Below are 16,437 nucleotides of genomic sequence, written 5' to 3' on the forward strand. Positions count from 1 at the left end.
CCACTGGACCCTTTTCACATCTGTTTTTGTGAAACATTTTTTTTTTACTTGCTCCTTAGCTGGTTGGATGCATACTGCATGCTGCACACAATGTATGCGAGCAGAGGTATTCACACACTGCCTGTCACTCACACCTAGTACAGCACTCAGCTCGGAGGTGTTACGCTGTGTGGGTAAGACACTCACACAACCACTTTACCTCTAGAACGCTCCTGATTGGCTGGCCCGATAGGGAACACAGCTTTGATTGGGGTAGTTAAGAGCAACTATCTAATGGAGCTGAAGGGACAGAGCCAGGGAAGGAGGTGGTAAAGGCTGGAGTGTGTGTGTGTGTGTGTGTGTGTGTGCGTGCGCGCTGAGAGGTATAAGATTCTCTTTTTGTATCCAAACATGTGACAACCAGGAACAGATTCTGGTTTCCATCACAGTACCAGTTCCATTCTGTGCAACTCTATGACCTTGCAGTACACACAAACACACACTCGGCGAGCTTACCGCACAGCTTAGTAAATAGCATTGTCCTAAATGCCATTTCCTCCCACCTGTTCACGTTTAACTCTGTAGGGAAAAACACCAACACGGTCTGTGTGTGAATTTACTCGGTGCATTTTCGCTCTGCTGCACACAGTCCAGGACTCTTTAAGATAATTTGTTGTCACCGGGAGATTGAGTTGGCAGAATTACAGGAAATCTGCAGGCCACGTACGCTTCCTCTTTTCACGTGGCTGGTTTACAAGCTATGGCGGGTCAGGCAGTTTCCAAAATTACCGGACAGAGGTTGAAACAATCACTGGGAGTGTTATGTAGGGAGATATAGAGCTTTAAGGTGAGGGGTTAATGCTGCAGGCGAGGGGGGCGGGGTGGGGGTCACAACAGCCTGGTCCTGTCACGTAGTTTTGTAGGTGGCTGATTGGAGCCAGTCAGAGCACAGACAAAAGAGAGGGGGAGGATGAGCAGATAGGTCCAAACATACAGGCAGGTACGCCCACACATGTGGCAAAGGATGCACTCTACACGCACACACATCGTAGACTTCTAAAGAAAAAGGGTGGACCCAAATACAGCTGCTGTTCATCTCGATAAACGGAGATCCCCTTCTCCGGCAGAGGTATTATAAACCAGCTGACCGCAGCCTGCCGGCTCCTTTGTGCAACATGTTTACTGGAAGCTTAAGGAGGCAAACATAAAACCGCTAAAACAGCAGAGTCTAAAGAAAACTCGCTGCACTGCTAAGAACAGAGAGAGTGAGTAACATGTTGGACCTAAACAGTGTGAGATGTGAGCGGCGCGGTGGGACAGCTCCGGCCCTGCGCTTCACACAGTGCTAAATCTTTGTTTAAGCATACACGATGCACCAAAGAGCACTCCTCAAACACTTGAGTCCATAATAGACATTTGTAAATGCTGATTGCTAAGCACCTTTTTTTTTTTTACATGGATTTTCTTTCTTTCTTTCTTTCTGGCTACAAACACAAATGTTCATTTTAACAGCCCTCGTCGCTGTTAAGGCATTCAAATTTAATGTACAAAGACTTTGATGCATAGGTGGTCCACTAATCAAGACCAGAATTCAAATTTTGACTTGAATAATGCATTTTGATATGCCTTACAAAGCTTGACTGATCAGAAAGATAAACAAGAACACATGGCCAGATTGTGAAAAATGCTTGTTCAGATGGTTTATATCCCTCATATTTTGTGGTAATACCAGTGTTTTATTAATAGAAATAAGGAATAGTGATAGTAATGAATAGTTTTAGTAATTTTAGTGTTTAAAACAATTCCTATAAAATTCCATTTCCTGAAACACTGTAATATTTTCCCAAAATAGACTTTGCTGGAGAGTGCAACATTAGCGTGGTTCACATATGCAAAAATAGACCAGGTTAAAATAAAGAGAAATATCATTGCTCATACCTATAAACTTGACTTTAGCACATGACTCTCCAGCACGAGAGAAAAACAAAAGGGGTTGTGATGCATTGAAGACTCTGATCTGTGCAGACCCTTTGAAGGTCTTATCATTTGGAATAATCCATTTCTCCTGTTAGAAGACTAAACGATGTGACCGACGTAGCAGTGCAGTCCACTCAAGTACAATGCTCGTTTGAGTAGCTTACAGTCTGCCTCATTAATGAGTATACACACAGTCAGTCAGTTAGAAGGGCCCTTTTACACAAAACAAACTCTACACCTAAACTTTAGTTCCAAACACACAAGCATATAAACGCACAGGCTAAGGCGCAGCGGGTGTTAAAGTCGGGTTACACCACGTGGCGGCGTCTCTCCACTGATACCTGTCATCGTGATGGCAGAGTCTAGGGGAATGATATTCTTTTGCACCAGCTCCATGGGCCCTGGCCTGAGAGCCAACTTCTTATTCAAGTCCTCGGCGAGCTGGGCTCGCTTTAGCCTCAGCTGGGCTTCCAGATTGGAGCCGCCTGAGGCCGGGTCTGGATAACACAGAGCAGGACCACAACATCAACGACATGGGACACACCAGGGAAACACTACACTAAAGGAGTGGAGAGTAATGAAGTACATGCTTAAAAGTATATTTTTATGTTTGCAGTTGAAAGTATACTTTGATATAATGCACTTTAGCCGTGATCACAAAGATCCTTGTTCCATTTGTTTGACAGTGACTCTTATTACTTTTAAAGATTTAAAATGGTCTATGTTGTCCAGAATAACTTACACCGATCATGCATAACATTATGACCACCTGCGTAATATTGCCCGGTCTGCCTAGCCTGTTAAAACAGCCCTGACCTATTGAGGCATGGACTCCACTAGACCCCTGAAGGTGTGCTGTGGTATCTGGTACCAAGCTGTTAGCAACAGAATTTGGAGGTCAAGTCAACACCTCAAACTATTTTGCTTTGTGGCAGGGCGAATTACCAAAGTTTTCCCAGCAGGACATTTCCCAAAGCATCACACTGCGTCCGCTGGCTTCCCTTCTTCCCATAGTGCATCCTGGTGTTCAGCTAATCAATGCACACTCCAGACTGGGAACCTCCCACAGGAGATGCTCTGACCCAGTCGTCTAGCCGTCACAATTCCTTGTCAGACACACTCAAATCCATACACTTGTACATTTTTCCTGCTTCTAACCAATCAACTTTGAGGACAAAATGTTCACTCTCTCCCTAATATATCCACCCCAGTAACACGCGCCATGATATAGAGATCATCAAAATGTTATTTACTTCACCTGTCAGTGCGAATTATGGTATGCCTGATCAGTGTATAATGAGTCCATAAGCTAGTTAATAATGGCTCCACCTTACCCTGATACTAAATGCTAACATAAAAAGATCTCTGATAAGTATGCAGTAACGGTCTTGAGCATCTTCCAGATATAACTTTCAAACAATTCTGAACTAATGTTGAAATTCATTTAAAAACAAACCATATAATCCGATCCTTCAATACACCGTCACTGTGGTCATTTCTTAGAGGATTCAGGTAACCTAATTTTGCTGCTGTTCGGTAACTGACAGTGTCACTGGTGATCTATAAGTGGGATAATGTCCTGCAATTAATGAGCGTGGGCTCTGTGTCTGCATTTTTATGCAATCCTTCTCCTCCTCTCCACCGTTCGGTGTGTCTGTTGTACGACTATAAACACAGATGATTTCTTTGCGTCTCAAGAGCAAGCTGTGAGAAAGCACAACTCGGCGGTTAAGCTGGCACACTTCCACTGCTCTACTTGAAAGACAAGTTAAGGTCACAAGGCTGTTTTTCAGTAGCAAAAAGATGAACGTTGCATTTTAGGAATGCGCCTGCAGCACACCACGAATTCATAACAGCAGATCTGTTTTTCCTGTTCGCAGAGAGATTCTGCTCATAATATTTCTACACTTTATTCATCCTCTTTTCCTTCTTTCCTTACAGAACATTTACCTGTAACTTGATTGGGGTATCTTTATAACCGTGTATGGATGACAACTATGATATTCAAAAATATTATATCAATAATGTCAGTAATTATAAGAATATGGCAAATAACTCTTTGTGTATGCTTTTTTAATACAGACTTTAGTTTTTCGTCTTATTGTGAATGTTGTCTTTACAACACCCACAGTAACCAAAGTTATAGATGATGTTTAGAAGTAACAAACTACAATAATTTTAAAGTGATATCAGGGTTTTTCCTCATCTGTTTATTAAATTCCAGAGTAAAATGGTCTTCCATTTAAACCTCTGTTCCATTTTATCATATCATTATTAATCTACACACTTCTTTTATCCTTCAATAATCAATATTTACATTTTGGATCAGCTGTAATATCAGTCCAGCTGCTTTTACTCCTAGTACAGTCTGAATACTAGAAAAATAAATGGAGAGGCTCTAATTAAAGGGTTGCAGTGGCTAAGATTTTCAACTTTCTACAATCTATCTCTGTTAAATCCTGGATAAATAATCAGGGCCAGAGCTAACCTGGCTTGGCCTACAATCTGTCCGCAGCACTTGCAGGACTGATTACCAAGCAGTGCGGAGAGTGCACCAGATCAGTTTGATTATCTGAGCCCAAGAAAGAGCAACAGCACTTATTTGGTCAAATATAATTTTAGTGGGATATTTCAGAGGGATGACATAGGATCCAGCGCCAACAAAGAAATGAATGATACTGAGCTTTGTGCTGGACAAATTAGAGAGAGTATTAGTGTCTGATGAAAAACGGATCTGAAATGTAATGCTTCAGAGGAAAAATGGGTTTCATCAAAATCAAGATTAATGTTCAAATATTAGGCATTTTTAAACTTTAGATAAAGCAAATATTATGCTAAAGGTCTCAGTCAAAATAGACATCTATCAATCTCTGACAAAAGAAGACGAAAAAAGAAAGAGGCAGACGTTACTAAAGCAGGATGAATGAGAAAGGCAAACACAGAAAGAAGGAAGGAGCAGTATCAGGAGGTAGAGAATAAAATCTCTGGCTCTCTTCCACAGCATGTCTTTATCCTGTCTTCCTTCTCTCACCCCAACCGGTCATGGCAGATGGCCCCGCCCCTCCCTGAGCCTGGTTCTGCCAGAGGTTTCTTCCTGTTAAAAGGGAGTTTTTCCTTCCCACTGTCACCAAAGTGCTTGCTCATAGAGGGTCATATGATTGTTGGGTTTTTCTCTGTATGTATTATTGTAGGGTCTACCGTAAAATATAAAGCGTCTTGAGGCGACTGTTGTTGTGATTTGGCGCTATATAAATATAAATAAAATTTAATTGGCTTGAAAATAAGAAAGATAAACCAGAAGAGAGGAGGAAGAAAGAAATATGTTAAAAGAGAGGACAATGATCACGGTGGCACGGTGGTTAGCACTGTTGCCACACAGCAAAAAGGTCCTGAGTTCAATTCCAACATCAGGCCGGGGTCTTTCTGTTTGCATGTTCTCCCCGTGTTTGTGTGGGTTCCCTCCGGGTACTCCGGCTTCCTCCCACCGTCCAAAGACATGAAGCTTGTGGGGATAGGTTAATTGGAAAATCCAAATTGCCATTAGGTGTGAATGTGCGAGTGAATGTGAGCGCAAATGGTTGTCTGTCCCTGTGTGTTGGCCCTGCGACAGACTGGCGACCTGTCCAGGGGTGTACCCCGCCTCTCGCCCTATGACAGCTGGGATAGGCTCCAGCGCCCCCCGCGACCCTGAAAAGGAGAAGCGGAAGCGAATGGATGGATGGAGAGGACAATGAAGTAGATTAAGAATTTTCATCATTGTATGTTAGAAGTTTTGATACTGCCAGAAAATGAACAACATAAAGAGCAGGCAGACAAGCAGGGCTAAAAGAAAATGAGACAAAAAATATATAAAAAAAAGAAAAATATTCAACACAGACAAATTCTGAACTCAAAAAGGGGAGGGACAGGAAAAAAGTTAAATTTAATTCAATTTAATTCTATTTGTATAGGACCGAATCACAACCACAGTTCTGTATTATTGTAAGGCAAAGACCCTACAATAATACAGAGAAAACTCCCACAATCAGATGACCCCTTATGAGTAAGCACTTGGCGACAGTGGGAAGGAAAAACTCCCTTTTAACAGGAAGAAAGCTCTGGCAGATCCAGACTCATCTGCAGTGATGGGGGTGAGGGGATGTTAAAATAAAAATAATAAAAAAAAACAATGTTGGGAGCATGAAAAGGAGCAGAAAAGAAAAAAAAAGAGATTCAATTTGAGTAGAAAGAAAAACAGTGAGGTGGGTAATACAGATGATCCGCTGTGGCTGCGCGCCCCATTCCTCTGAGGGAGAGTGGAGAAGCATCAGCTGCTGTCATGGTCACGTCGGCGTTATCGTCTGTTTAGAACTTGGCCTGATGCGACTGCGCTGGTCTAATGTAACATGATCGGGTGAGTCTGAAGCTCACTTTTAAACATACAGTGCTCTTTAAACCTACTGCAGTACATTTAACTGCTGACTGTCATGCGTAAACACTACACAGAGAGGTTTGGTGCATTAGCTGGAATGATTCCTTTTGTGGTTCCATCCACTGAGGATTAAAGTCCTTCTGCTGTGGAAATGAACATTTTAAAGCAACAGAGAGCACAGTAAACCTGCAGCTACGGGCCTGTTATCTTTATGGGGAAATATTAGATTGTATGTGTGTGTCAAGTCAGACCTGTGGCCAGCAGGCAGACAGTGTGTGCTCCCATGCAGGCCACACGCCAGTCGGGCCCGAGAGGCCGTGGCGGATTCTTGAATAGTCTAATAAACACCAGATGTTCCCTGGGTAATATATACACAGACCCTGTGCCGTGTCCATCTCCCCCGAGCAGGAATAACACAGCCAGGCAGAGTCAACCAGCATCTGAGGGATCACATCGACAGCAGCAGAAGCGGCAGCCGCAGGAGGAGGAGGATGTTGTGCCCTCCTCAGAAATGCCTGATTTTTTTTGGGGAGGACGGATGATGTTTTGAAGAACGATAAGACATCTAGTGTGTGGGTGTATGACAAACAGCGCAAATACGAGTCCTTGCAACGTCTCTCAGATCTGCACCACCGCCTGCAATCAAGAGATAAACAGCCAATTGAAATTTCTTTTTTAAAAGAGTGCTTGGAGCCCTGCTGGCCAATTGTGTTTCTCGTTGCTGCCTTATCTGTGACAGACTCCTAGAAACTGATAGGGGCTCGCCGGGCCTCTGGATTCCGTTCCCCCGCACACTTACCAGAGGTTTATCTTGAGGCTGGAGCCTCTGTGAAATGGCGAACGGTGCCAGAGATATCATTCAACAAATCCCCAGCCTGTAGTCCAGGTCACCCGGTCCCCTTGTTGTTTCTACAGGCAAGGAATCGAGGGGGGGGGACAAAACCAGCTTGCTTGCATGGCTCACTAATTCCATGTTTCCCGAGATGACTTACGAGATGCTTTAAAGTAACAGGAATAGATAAAAATCTAAATTTTATGAGTAGCTGTCTGCTGTGTTGTAATGTCGCACACTAAACAAACTACTTTCTCATGAATATTTGAAATTTATCTCTCGCGTGGCGTGTGTTGGCAGTCACAGCTAACCCGAAAAGCTGCAAACATACACTAAGCTGACCTGAAGAAAAGGAGGGAACATCAATCGCAGCAAGGGTGAAGATTTAAGAGGTTGCTCAGTACAGTCAGGTCTATGTGTTCTCATCACTATGACTTACGTGCTCTTAAAAGCACAAAGCCTCTTTATTGTAAATGCGGTCTGCGCGCTCAGTTGTTGTGTTTGGGCATGCCTCTCAGCGCTGTGCTGTAAACAGGTGCCACCTCTTGTGAATCTGGCCTCCTAAGCTGTTTCTTCTGAGGCCGAATGTCCTCTTCCAGCACAAGAGCATTCCTCGGCGGTCACTTACAATCTTGTCTGCCTGTTCTCGGGCTGCAGCCACTATCTGGCCGTCTCTTTTCTGCTCTGTAGCATAAAGCCACCTGCTTTCCTTGGTTCTGGATTTATTCATCTCCACTATCTAGATATGTGCTTTGTTGTGTTTTTGCTGCCTGTTTCATTTTGCTTTCTCTCTTTAATACGGCTGGATTCATGTTACACGTCCATCAGTAACATATCTGTACTGTGAAAAATTGTCCATGAGAGACTGTGGATCACTTTCTTTTTGTCTCTCTTTTGACTAACAGCTGGTATCTGTTTTTATAGTTTTCATTTCAGGCCTACATCTAACTATTTTTTTTCCCTTTTCTATTTAAATGTCAAGCAGTATGTCAGACTCAAGGATCCGATGCATGTGAAACTCGGGCAGTTGGTGCTTCTCACAACCTCATTCCTGGATTTTCAAAATAATACTGATTGAGCCAAGGGGACCTAGGGCAAATTTGAAAAATGCAGTAACTGCTCATATTTCCCACAGTGAACTGCGCCATCCACCACACACCCGAGGACAAAGCACCCAATATTTGTTTTTTCACTGCTCTAAATTATTGAAAACCCCCCCCCCCCCCAAATTAATTAAAAACAGTTTTAAAGCTCACTAATATTTTTGTTATTAATGGAACAAGTCTAATGTTTACATTCACATAAATGAATGTAAAAAATTCAGTTACCTATCAACCTCGTATTTGCATGGAAGCAGAACACTCATTTATCTTTTGGACAGATAAAACCTACATTATTTTAACAGCTAGACAGTCGGGGGAACTGACCTTTCACCTCTGTATCTAATTGCTAATTGGGACAAGTGTGATAAGTTGACATGCTTGAGTTTCTCACACTCTTTCCCTCTGACTGTCTGACTCACACTTAAGTCTGAAAGCATGTAAGTACACGTGTGTGTGTGTGTGTGTGTGTGTGTGTGTGTGTTTGGATGTGCAGCAGCTCCATGTTGGAAGGTGTTACTCACGAGGCATGATGCCTTGGTCTGCCAGCTGCTCTCGTGTCCTCCTCTGCTGAAGTCTTAACTGTAGGACTAAAGTTGGGGGTAGGAGGAGGAAGAGGAGGACAGATAAAGAGCGAAGGTGAGAAAGAGGTATGGAGAGAGAGGAGAGGGACAGAGAAAAAGCAGGAAGAGGCTGAGAATACAAGCCACTTAAATCGGTATTTCAGAATGCTAACTTAAAATCGAATTAGCATAGTTTTACTTTGTCTGTGGGCTGGAATGAAAAGCTACCAGCGTCAATTTGTAGTCATTGAACAGATGCACATACGTATGTGCACATATGCATACAGAAAACACACACAAAACAGCGCAGCTTGCTCACAAATATTTCTGTGAGCAGGATGTAGGGAATGATAAACACAGCTCCTGGCTTTTAAACAGATCTGCTCTGCAGTGTGTGGTCCACAGCATGTGCACACGTTTCACTGTGCCCTGAATGTGTGTGTGTGGGGGGTTGACGTGGGTTGGGGGGGGTCTAGGTGGGAGTTTAAGGTCATAAACATAGAAACTCCTCAATGTCTGGTTGAGTGCGTCTGTGATTTTGTTGCTTTCTCTTTCTTCCTTTGTCTGTGTGTGTTTTCCCTCCCCAGTATTATCTGAAGGTCTCCCGGTCAGATCCTGGATCCGACACATAAGTATGAAATGTTCCCTTTTTCCTGCACGGTCCTAATCATTTTCTGTCTCCCCTATTGTTAATTATCTCACTCAGGTGGTTTATATTCACGCAGCTCTGGCTGCAATCACACGTTTCATGAATTTCTTTCAGCCTTCCAGCTTTGATGTCATGTGACAACTTTCTTAACAGTTTGACTGTGTGTCAGCGAGCTCAGGCGCCACATCACAGGTCTCTCATAGGAGAGCACCTCAATTATGTAATACCAGGCCCTGCCCTTCATCTGACATCTGCTTTAGTTTACAGCGAGGGGGTCGTGACCTGCCGGTCGCGACATCCCAAAGAGATTATGAAGGCATTAGTTGCCGATTGGAAGCTTACCAAAACATGTAACCGATACAATTTCTGACAAGGAAAAATGAGCACTTTCCTGCATGCAAATGTTGTCTCTTCTTTTTTAAGACCAGGTGACAGATGGAATGTAACTATAGCCAAATGATTTTTATTCAACAAGCTTGCACTCATTTGAATCTAAAAATAACAGTTTAAGTTGAACAGTACTGAGGGTAGCTAAGTCCTTGTAAGAGCAACATTTTCGTTTTAAAATTTAGCACCGCCAGTAAGCCAGTAATGTAACAGTAACCCTTAAAGCATTCATTTATACTTATGCTATGAATCTATGTAGTTAAATGTAGCCTACGCAAGTAGCCGATAGCATTGCCAGCATTTACCAAAAACACGTGACATAAAAGTTACAAATGGACGTTGTATTTTGAGTCAAAAAAGTATTTGTTCCCCAAGGAAAACATGGCTGAGGAGGGATTTTGGCCCACTCCTTTTTATAGAAACTCTTTTTTTTCTTGGCTGCTGCATGGCAGCTCAAAGCTTCAGCTCCCTCTACAGAATTTCAGTAGGATTGAGGTTTGGAGACTCCACGAACATTATCAGAATTATGGCTGAGGGAAGGACGTTCTTGTCTAAGATTTTGTGATACACGGCCATCGGTTGGCCCTTCAATGTGTTGAAGTTGTCCTCCACCCTTAGCAGAACAAGAGCCCCAGAACATAATGCTTCCACCTCCATGCTTGGCTGTGGGGATGATGTTCTTTCTGTTATCCTCTCATCCTCCAAACACAGCAGGTACAGTTGATGCCATAAAAGAGCTTGACTGTAGTTTCATCTGACCACAGCGCTGTCTCCCAGGCCTTCTTTGAATCATTTAGCCGTTCACAGGCCTGTGCATGCGTGTTCTTGAGCAGAGGCACCTTGCAGACGCTGCAAGATTTCAGACCATTATGGCGTAGTGTGTTACTAATAGTATTTCTTTGGTGACTGTGGTCCAACCGTCTTCATATTATTAACAAGCTTCTCCTGTGCAGCTTCACCTCATCAGACAAGATCCTGCATGGAGCTTCAGACTGAGGGTGACCGATGATGTTTTTATATTTCTTCCAACAGTTGCCACCATCTCATCAAGCTTCTTGGTGATGGTCTTGTAGCCCATTCCACCCATGTGACCCTGTCCAGGGACACATGGCAGCTCTTTGGTCCTGACCATGGTGGTGGGGAGGTTAGAATGGAAGAAATTGATTCTGTGACAAGTGTAATTTATACACGTAATGCACTGAGATCAGACTGATTACAATCTGTGGGAACCAGAATTCTGTCTGGATCGTAGGGGATCAAATACTTATTTCACTCAGTAATTTGCTATTTTTATGCACTGTGTTTTTTCTGGATTTTTGGTTGATATTCTGTCTCGATTAAAATGACAGTCGTGAAAATTAAAGACTATCCATTTGTTTGTAGGCAAGTAAACTTACAAATTTAGTAAGGGATCAAATAATTATTTCCCCTTCTCTATATGCTTTAGAAAAAGGGCTTTAAAAAATAAAATAATTTCATTGTCAGACAAAGACAGAATAACTGTTACTGTGAGCTGAAGAAACTTCCTCTTTGATTTTTTCTCTTCAAAAGCAGATAACCTGTGAAACTTTTAGGAGAGAGTTATATGCCTGAAACATTTGTCAGATCAAATATGAACAAATTTGAATGCAACATTCATTTAATTTGATTTAAACACAGCATTATATGTATTCATAAAAATTAGGTGTCCTAAAAGCATACATTTGAATGAACAAAATGACTTACGGAAATCAATGCGCTATCCAAACATCATGTCATGATACCGGGCTAACGTAACAATCAGCCTGAATAGCCTGAATCTGGTCGTACATGCAAATTTTGTCTCTAATTTTCTTGGAAAAAGCCAGGTGAAACATCAGCTGCTCTTTATTATGTTCACTGACAGGTTATCAATAATTGTGCTTGGAAAAGCACAGCAGCTGCCATGTAATCTGCTCTTTCTCCCCAAAAGCTTTGCTGAGACCAAAGGCTCGCTTGTCCTGATTGCAGAGTATACATGTTATAGAAAATGGGCCAGAGCCAAGCTATGTAATCACAGATCACTGAACCATACTACGCCTCTCTGAATGTTGACTTTGAAACTGAAGACACTTGTTTTAACTTGGGCTTTCTTGACAATAAAGGACAGACAAACCCAATTTTTCAGATTTATAGTGTAAATAAATTGTCATTTGGCTTTGGTTTGCACCAGTGAAGTGCTGATAATTGCACAAGCCAGTTGAGTGATACTGTGATTTATTGTTCTGTGCCTCACACACTCACAGCCACCACACTGAAGAAAGAACAAAAAAACAAAACAAGATAATAATAACACCTCACTTTTACACTTAAGCTCCAACACTGGTTGCATTTGTTACATGAATCCTCCTGAACTTTCCCTTAGTGCAATCAGGAATGTGTTCACGACAGATATATGGGTGTAACTGTATAACTTGTAATAAACAGGTATTCCTAAATGAAGTATTAAGTTTATTTTAGTCTAATACCTCTGCATAAAGTGAAAATCCACCTTAAAACACAACTGGCATATTTTATTTCTACGGTCTTGGACAGTTGGAGTCAGGTTTGTGAATGCGAGCCAGGACCTGTGTGGAGGAGAGCCAACGCTCCACCATTAAGGTACAGTTTCTGGAGCGGCTCCATTGACAGTGACTCATAGTGAACAGTGGGGTAGTAAGGAGATTTGGATGTATGTTGAAGAAGGCGAAAAAAAATCTCACTTGAGTTCAGAAACACAGGTAAGTGCTTTTATGTGTCGCCAGACTGCAAATCATCATCAGTGGAGCGTGTTGTGGGGTAGTCTCTCATTTCGTAACTTATTACCAACTTTGTCAGAAGAGACAAGAATTCTGCTGCAATTTTACCTGGTGACACGTTGGTTATAGCACAGCATTATAAATGCAAGATGAGACAGAAAAAATATAGCTCATTTAGTGCTAGTCTAGTGCAGCATTTAACATTAGAGATTTACTAAAAGAGAAGCAAAAGTGTTTTTTTCTACAAAAAAAGTAAAAGTGTTTTTTAAAATGTTATTATAGGTTATTATAGCAAATTGTTGTTGTTTTTTTAATATCATTTGACTAGTGATTCTATACTTACAGCCTATTCTGATCACTTATTGAATAATACTTCAAAATAACTGTTGCAATTAGCGCCTGGAGGAGTGTCATGAAGGCTCTAGAACAGCGATAATTTCTTCAGTAAGGACTTTCCTTAAACAAAGTCTAAACCCACAAATTTTGTCATGTGACTGCCTACATGGTATGCTTATCCATTTAGTGCAGACTGCTGGTTCCTCCTGTTTTTTTTTAAGCTAAGATAATAATTTCTTTTTTTTGTTGTTTATTTTGTTCTTTTTTTGCTGTGGGTCAGATGGATTCTTTTATTTTTTTATAGATGACACTGGTGGAGTGAAAGGCTTATTCTGCTTATAACTGATAAACTCACAGATCATATTTCAAACGTGACAAATACCACATCAAATGTTTGCCAGCTCAGAAAAGAACATCAAACTAAGTTTCCTGTTTTACTATTTCGATTTTCTCGGTGATCCAGGTTGAAAACATCCAGCGTGTTTATGTTTTATACATTTGGGATCAGAAGTGAAAATGGGTCTGAAATAGTTATATATTAAAGACAGCACATGTATGCACTGCTGATTTACATATGGTCAACATGTGGCACTGCATTTGACGTCTCTGTCATAATATTATGCAATGGCCTTGAGCTTAAGAGCATGGACTGTGGTCATTTGAGCTCTAAATCAAATCAGCATGAGAACTCGTCAGTACCTCACACACTCAGATTCGGCGCTCCGTGGGGAGCACTTAAATGAGATCTTTATCTTTCCTTTTAGCTTCAACCATGCGGTAGCAGTTCCCATGGCTTTGATTAGTTTGATTGTCGTTTAAGCATGGTGCATAGGAGTGACAATTGCTGGTTTTCACTAAGTGTAAGTCAAGCTACTTCATGTTAAAGAAACTGTAAATCCTTGACAGCAGATCATCTTCGACTTCCCCTGCCATCAGCAGTTATCACAGAGACATTTACGGACAATTTTACTTCGCTTACGCACAACATTTCACTCATGCGCTCATAAATGAGCTCAAGCAGTCACTTTTATCAGGCGGCATTAACCCCTGTGACTGTAATATCAAGCAAACTTTGGCATAAGGACAATATCTCTACATCTGTGTTGTATTATAACAAGCTATAGCACAAGGGTTAGAGCAACACAGACCCTGAGCCACCTTCATGAAAAGCCTTATGCTGCTTTTGAATGCAGTAAATCCAGCCTCTCATGCTCCCCAGAGCACCGGGGGTCATTTCCCACCCTACTGATGTGCTCTAAACAAATCAAAGGAAAAGCATCATTTAGCCTGCCATTTCTGGAACGCAATTACAGCTCACAGGCAAACTGGAGGTAGCAACCAGAGCCACTACAGCCACCGCTTTGAAGCAGCTGCTTTTTGAGTGTAGAACAAGCTGAACAGCTACGATCAGTTGCAATTTCCTCAGGGAGGTGGCAGTGTTGCTCAGACTACACACACTGAAAACACACACGTGCGAGCTTAGACAAAGTATGTTCAAACTAAGGAAAGTGCGTGTGGGAATAAGAAAGTGACGGAATTAAGGAGTCTGTGTACGTGAAGGAGACAGATGGATACAAATCCCCAACATCTGATGTGTATTAGAAGGAGTTTAAGTCAGTGCTGTAGTCCAGACCCTTCCTCCCGCTTTGATATGCTCAGGTACACGCAGCTTCCAATGCAGCCATATTTAGATAACCTTTGACCTCTAATCTCTTTTTATCAAAGCCTGAAAATGACAATGTCTGACTGGCTTTCCTCAGCAGCAGCAGAGGGTTAGTGACTGGGACTGAACAAGTGCACTAACCTGTCTGAAACATCATTCTCTCTCGTGTCATTTACAAGGAGTTTGATGGACATCACATCTGTAAATCCATCATACTGTGACAGAGTGACGGGAAGCTTTCTGACTCACGCCAACCTTCCTCTGCTATTCCTTGTGCCATCACACACCAGCATTGTGTATTACACACACCTGTCAGTTGGCTGCTGTTACTGAGGAGCACATTCTGAGTATCAACACAACTCATCCGCGAAGACAGACGAATGACACAACGTACGGAGAATTGTTTTCAAATGCTGTTGGCAGACAAACTGTTTGTGCGGCTTCTGAGAATAAACACAGCTGTACACAGAAAGTGTTCATAAGTTGTGACAGAAGAGAGAAGCAATAAAAGTTACGTTTCAGTCATCACTGGACTTACCCGATCTAAACTTGCTTCGTATTAGTATGGAGTGTTCAGAGCCCAGAAGAGTCATAATGCTTACAGTACAGTTCCAGTGTTCAAAAGTTGCAAAATAGCCACGCACACTCAAGAAGCAGTGACACTTTGACCCCGACCTCTGAACCCCACACTGAGACGAGACCCAGAGCTGACCCAGCCTGGCTCATCAACAGATCAAGAGGAAAAGTGGCACAGCAAAAAAAAAAAGAAACCCAAAACCCCAAAACAAAACAAACACTGGCTTTCTTATCTTTCTCTCAGCCAGCGTGCACACCAGCAGCAGCCTTCCACTCTGTCTGCTGCTTTCTCTTCTCCGCTCACTCTCCCCCCGGTAGCTGATGTGGGAGTGTGTCTGTGAGTCTGCGGGCCTGAGAAAGCTTTGGTCCCATCTAGCTGTGAGATCTGAGCAGGGCCAGGGACAGCAGAGAGAGATATGCCCTGCTCTGGGAGTGGCTAAGCGGCCAGGGTTTCCTCCAAGCCCCGCCTGTCAGAGCCCAGGGGCAGGACAGGGTTTGGCTGATGATTTCTTCCTCCCTTGCCACCAGTGTAAATATATCAGCCTATCAGCCTTGTTGACTGTCATTAGAGAGGAGAGAGGGGGAGTTAGATGGGGAGGGAAATATCAAGATAGAGGAGCAGATAATGAAGTAGCAGTACAGCCAGGAGGAAGAAAGCGAGAAAAGCAGGAGTGGCAACAAGTTTCACTGGAGTATTCAATTCCTCGTGTAATAAATAGAATGCATAAAAGCAATATTCGATAAACTTGTGATACAAATGTAGCAGTATAATCAGACTGGAAACACACATTACACTAGAAGACCAAGTGGGATTTACACACACAGAGGAAACAAACAATGTGGACAATGTAGAATAAATAAAAGTATTAATGGCTGCCAAAGGAGCTTGCAAAGAAAAGCGTCTGGACTTCTTTAAGTTACTTGAAGACGTTTCACCTCTCATCCGAGAAGCTTCTTCAGTTCTAAGGTCAAATGGTGGAGAGTCCCAGATATAAACCTAGTGGGAGTGTCCCCCCACAGAGGGACAAAAGGACCCCCTGATGATCCTCTAATCGCCTGAGCCAAGGTGTGAAACTGGGTGTGGGTCCCAATCAGCCAGAGTTTCGGGTGTGTTCATTGTGAAACCTGGCCCCACCTTATCATGCGAATTCCTGAGGTCAGATGGCCCAGGATGTGAGTGGGCGTTAAGGCGTCTGGGAAGGGATCTC

At 42.5% G+C, this 16,437-nt stretch overlaps 1 protein-coding gene across 4 annotated transcripts in view; it reads right to left on the reverse strand.

The window, feature by feature from the left end:
- myocd (myocardin) overlaps positions 1-15,601 on the reverse strand; it is a 26,197-nt gene extending 10,596 nt beyond the window's left edge. For 3 of the 4 annotated variants that reach the window (XM_084938400.1, XM_084938398.1, XM_084938401.1), the window contains exons 1-2: positions 15,192-15,601; positions 8,824-8,889 (exon numbers count right to left, since the gene is read on the reverse strand). In XM_084938400.1, coding sequence (XP_084794526.1) covers positions 8,824-8,889; positions 15,192-15,246 — 121 coding nt within the window. In that variant the 5' untranslated portion in view covers positions 15,247-15,601. The remainder of the gene's footprint in view (positions 1-8,823; positions 8,890-15,191) is intronic. The other variant, XM_084938399.1, reaches the window with a different exon arrangement.
- Between the last annotated feature and the right edge of the window lie 836 nt (positions 15,602-16,437).

Source organism: Perissodus microlepis, chromosome 8 (assembly GCF_051167445.1).
Source record: "Perissodus microlepis isolate ML-2025 ecotype Zambia chromosome 8, ASM5116744v1, whole genome shotgun sequence".
Classification (NCBI taxonomy): domain Eukaryota; kingdom Metazoa; phylum Chordata; class Actinopteri; order Cichliformes; family Cichlidae; genus Perissodus; species Perissodus microlepis.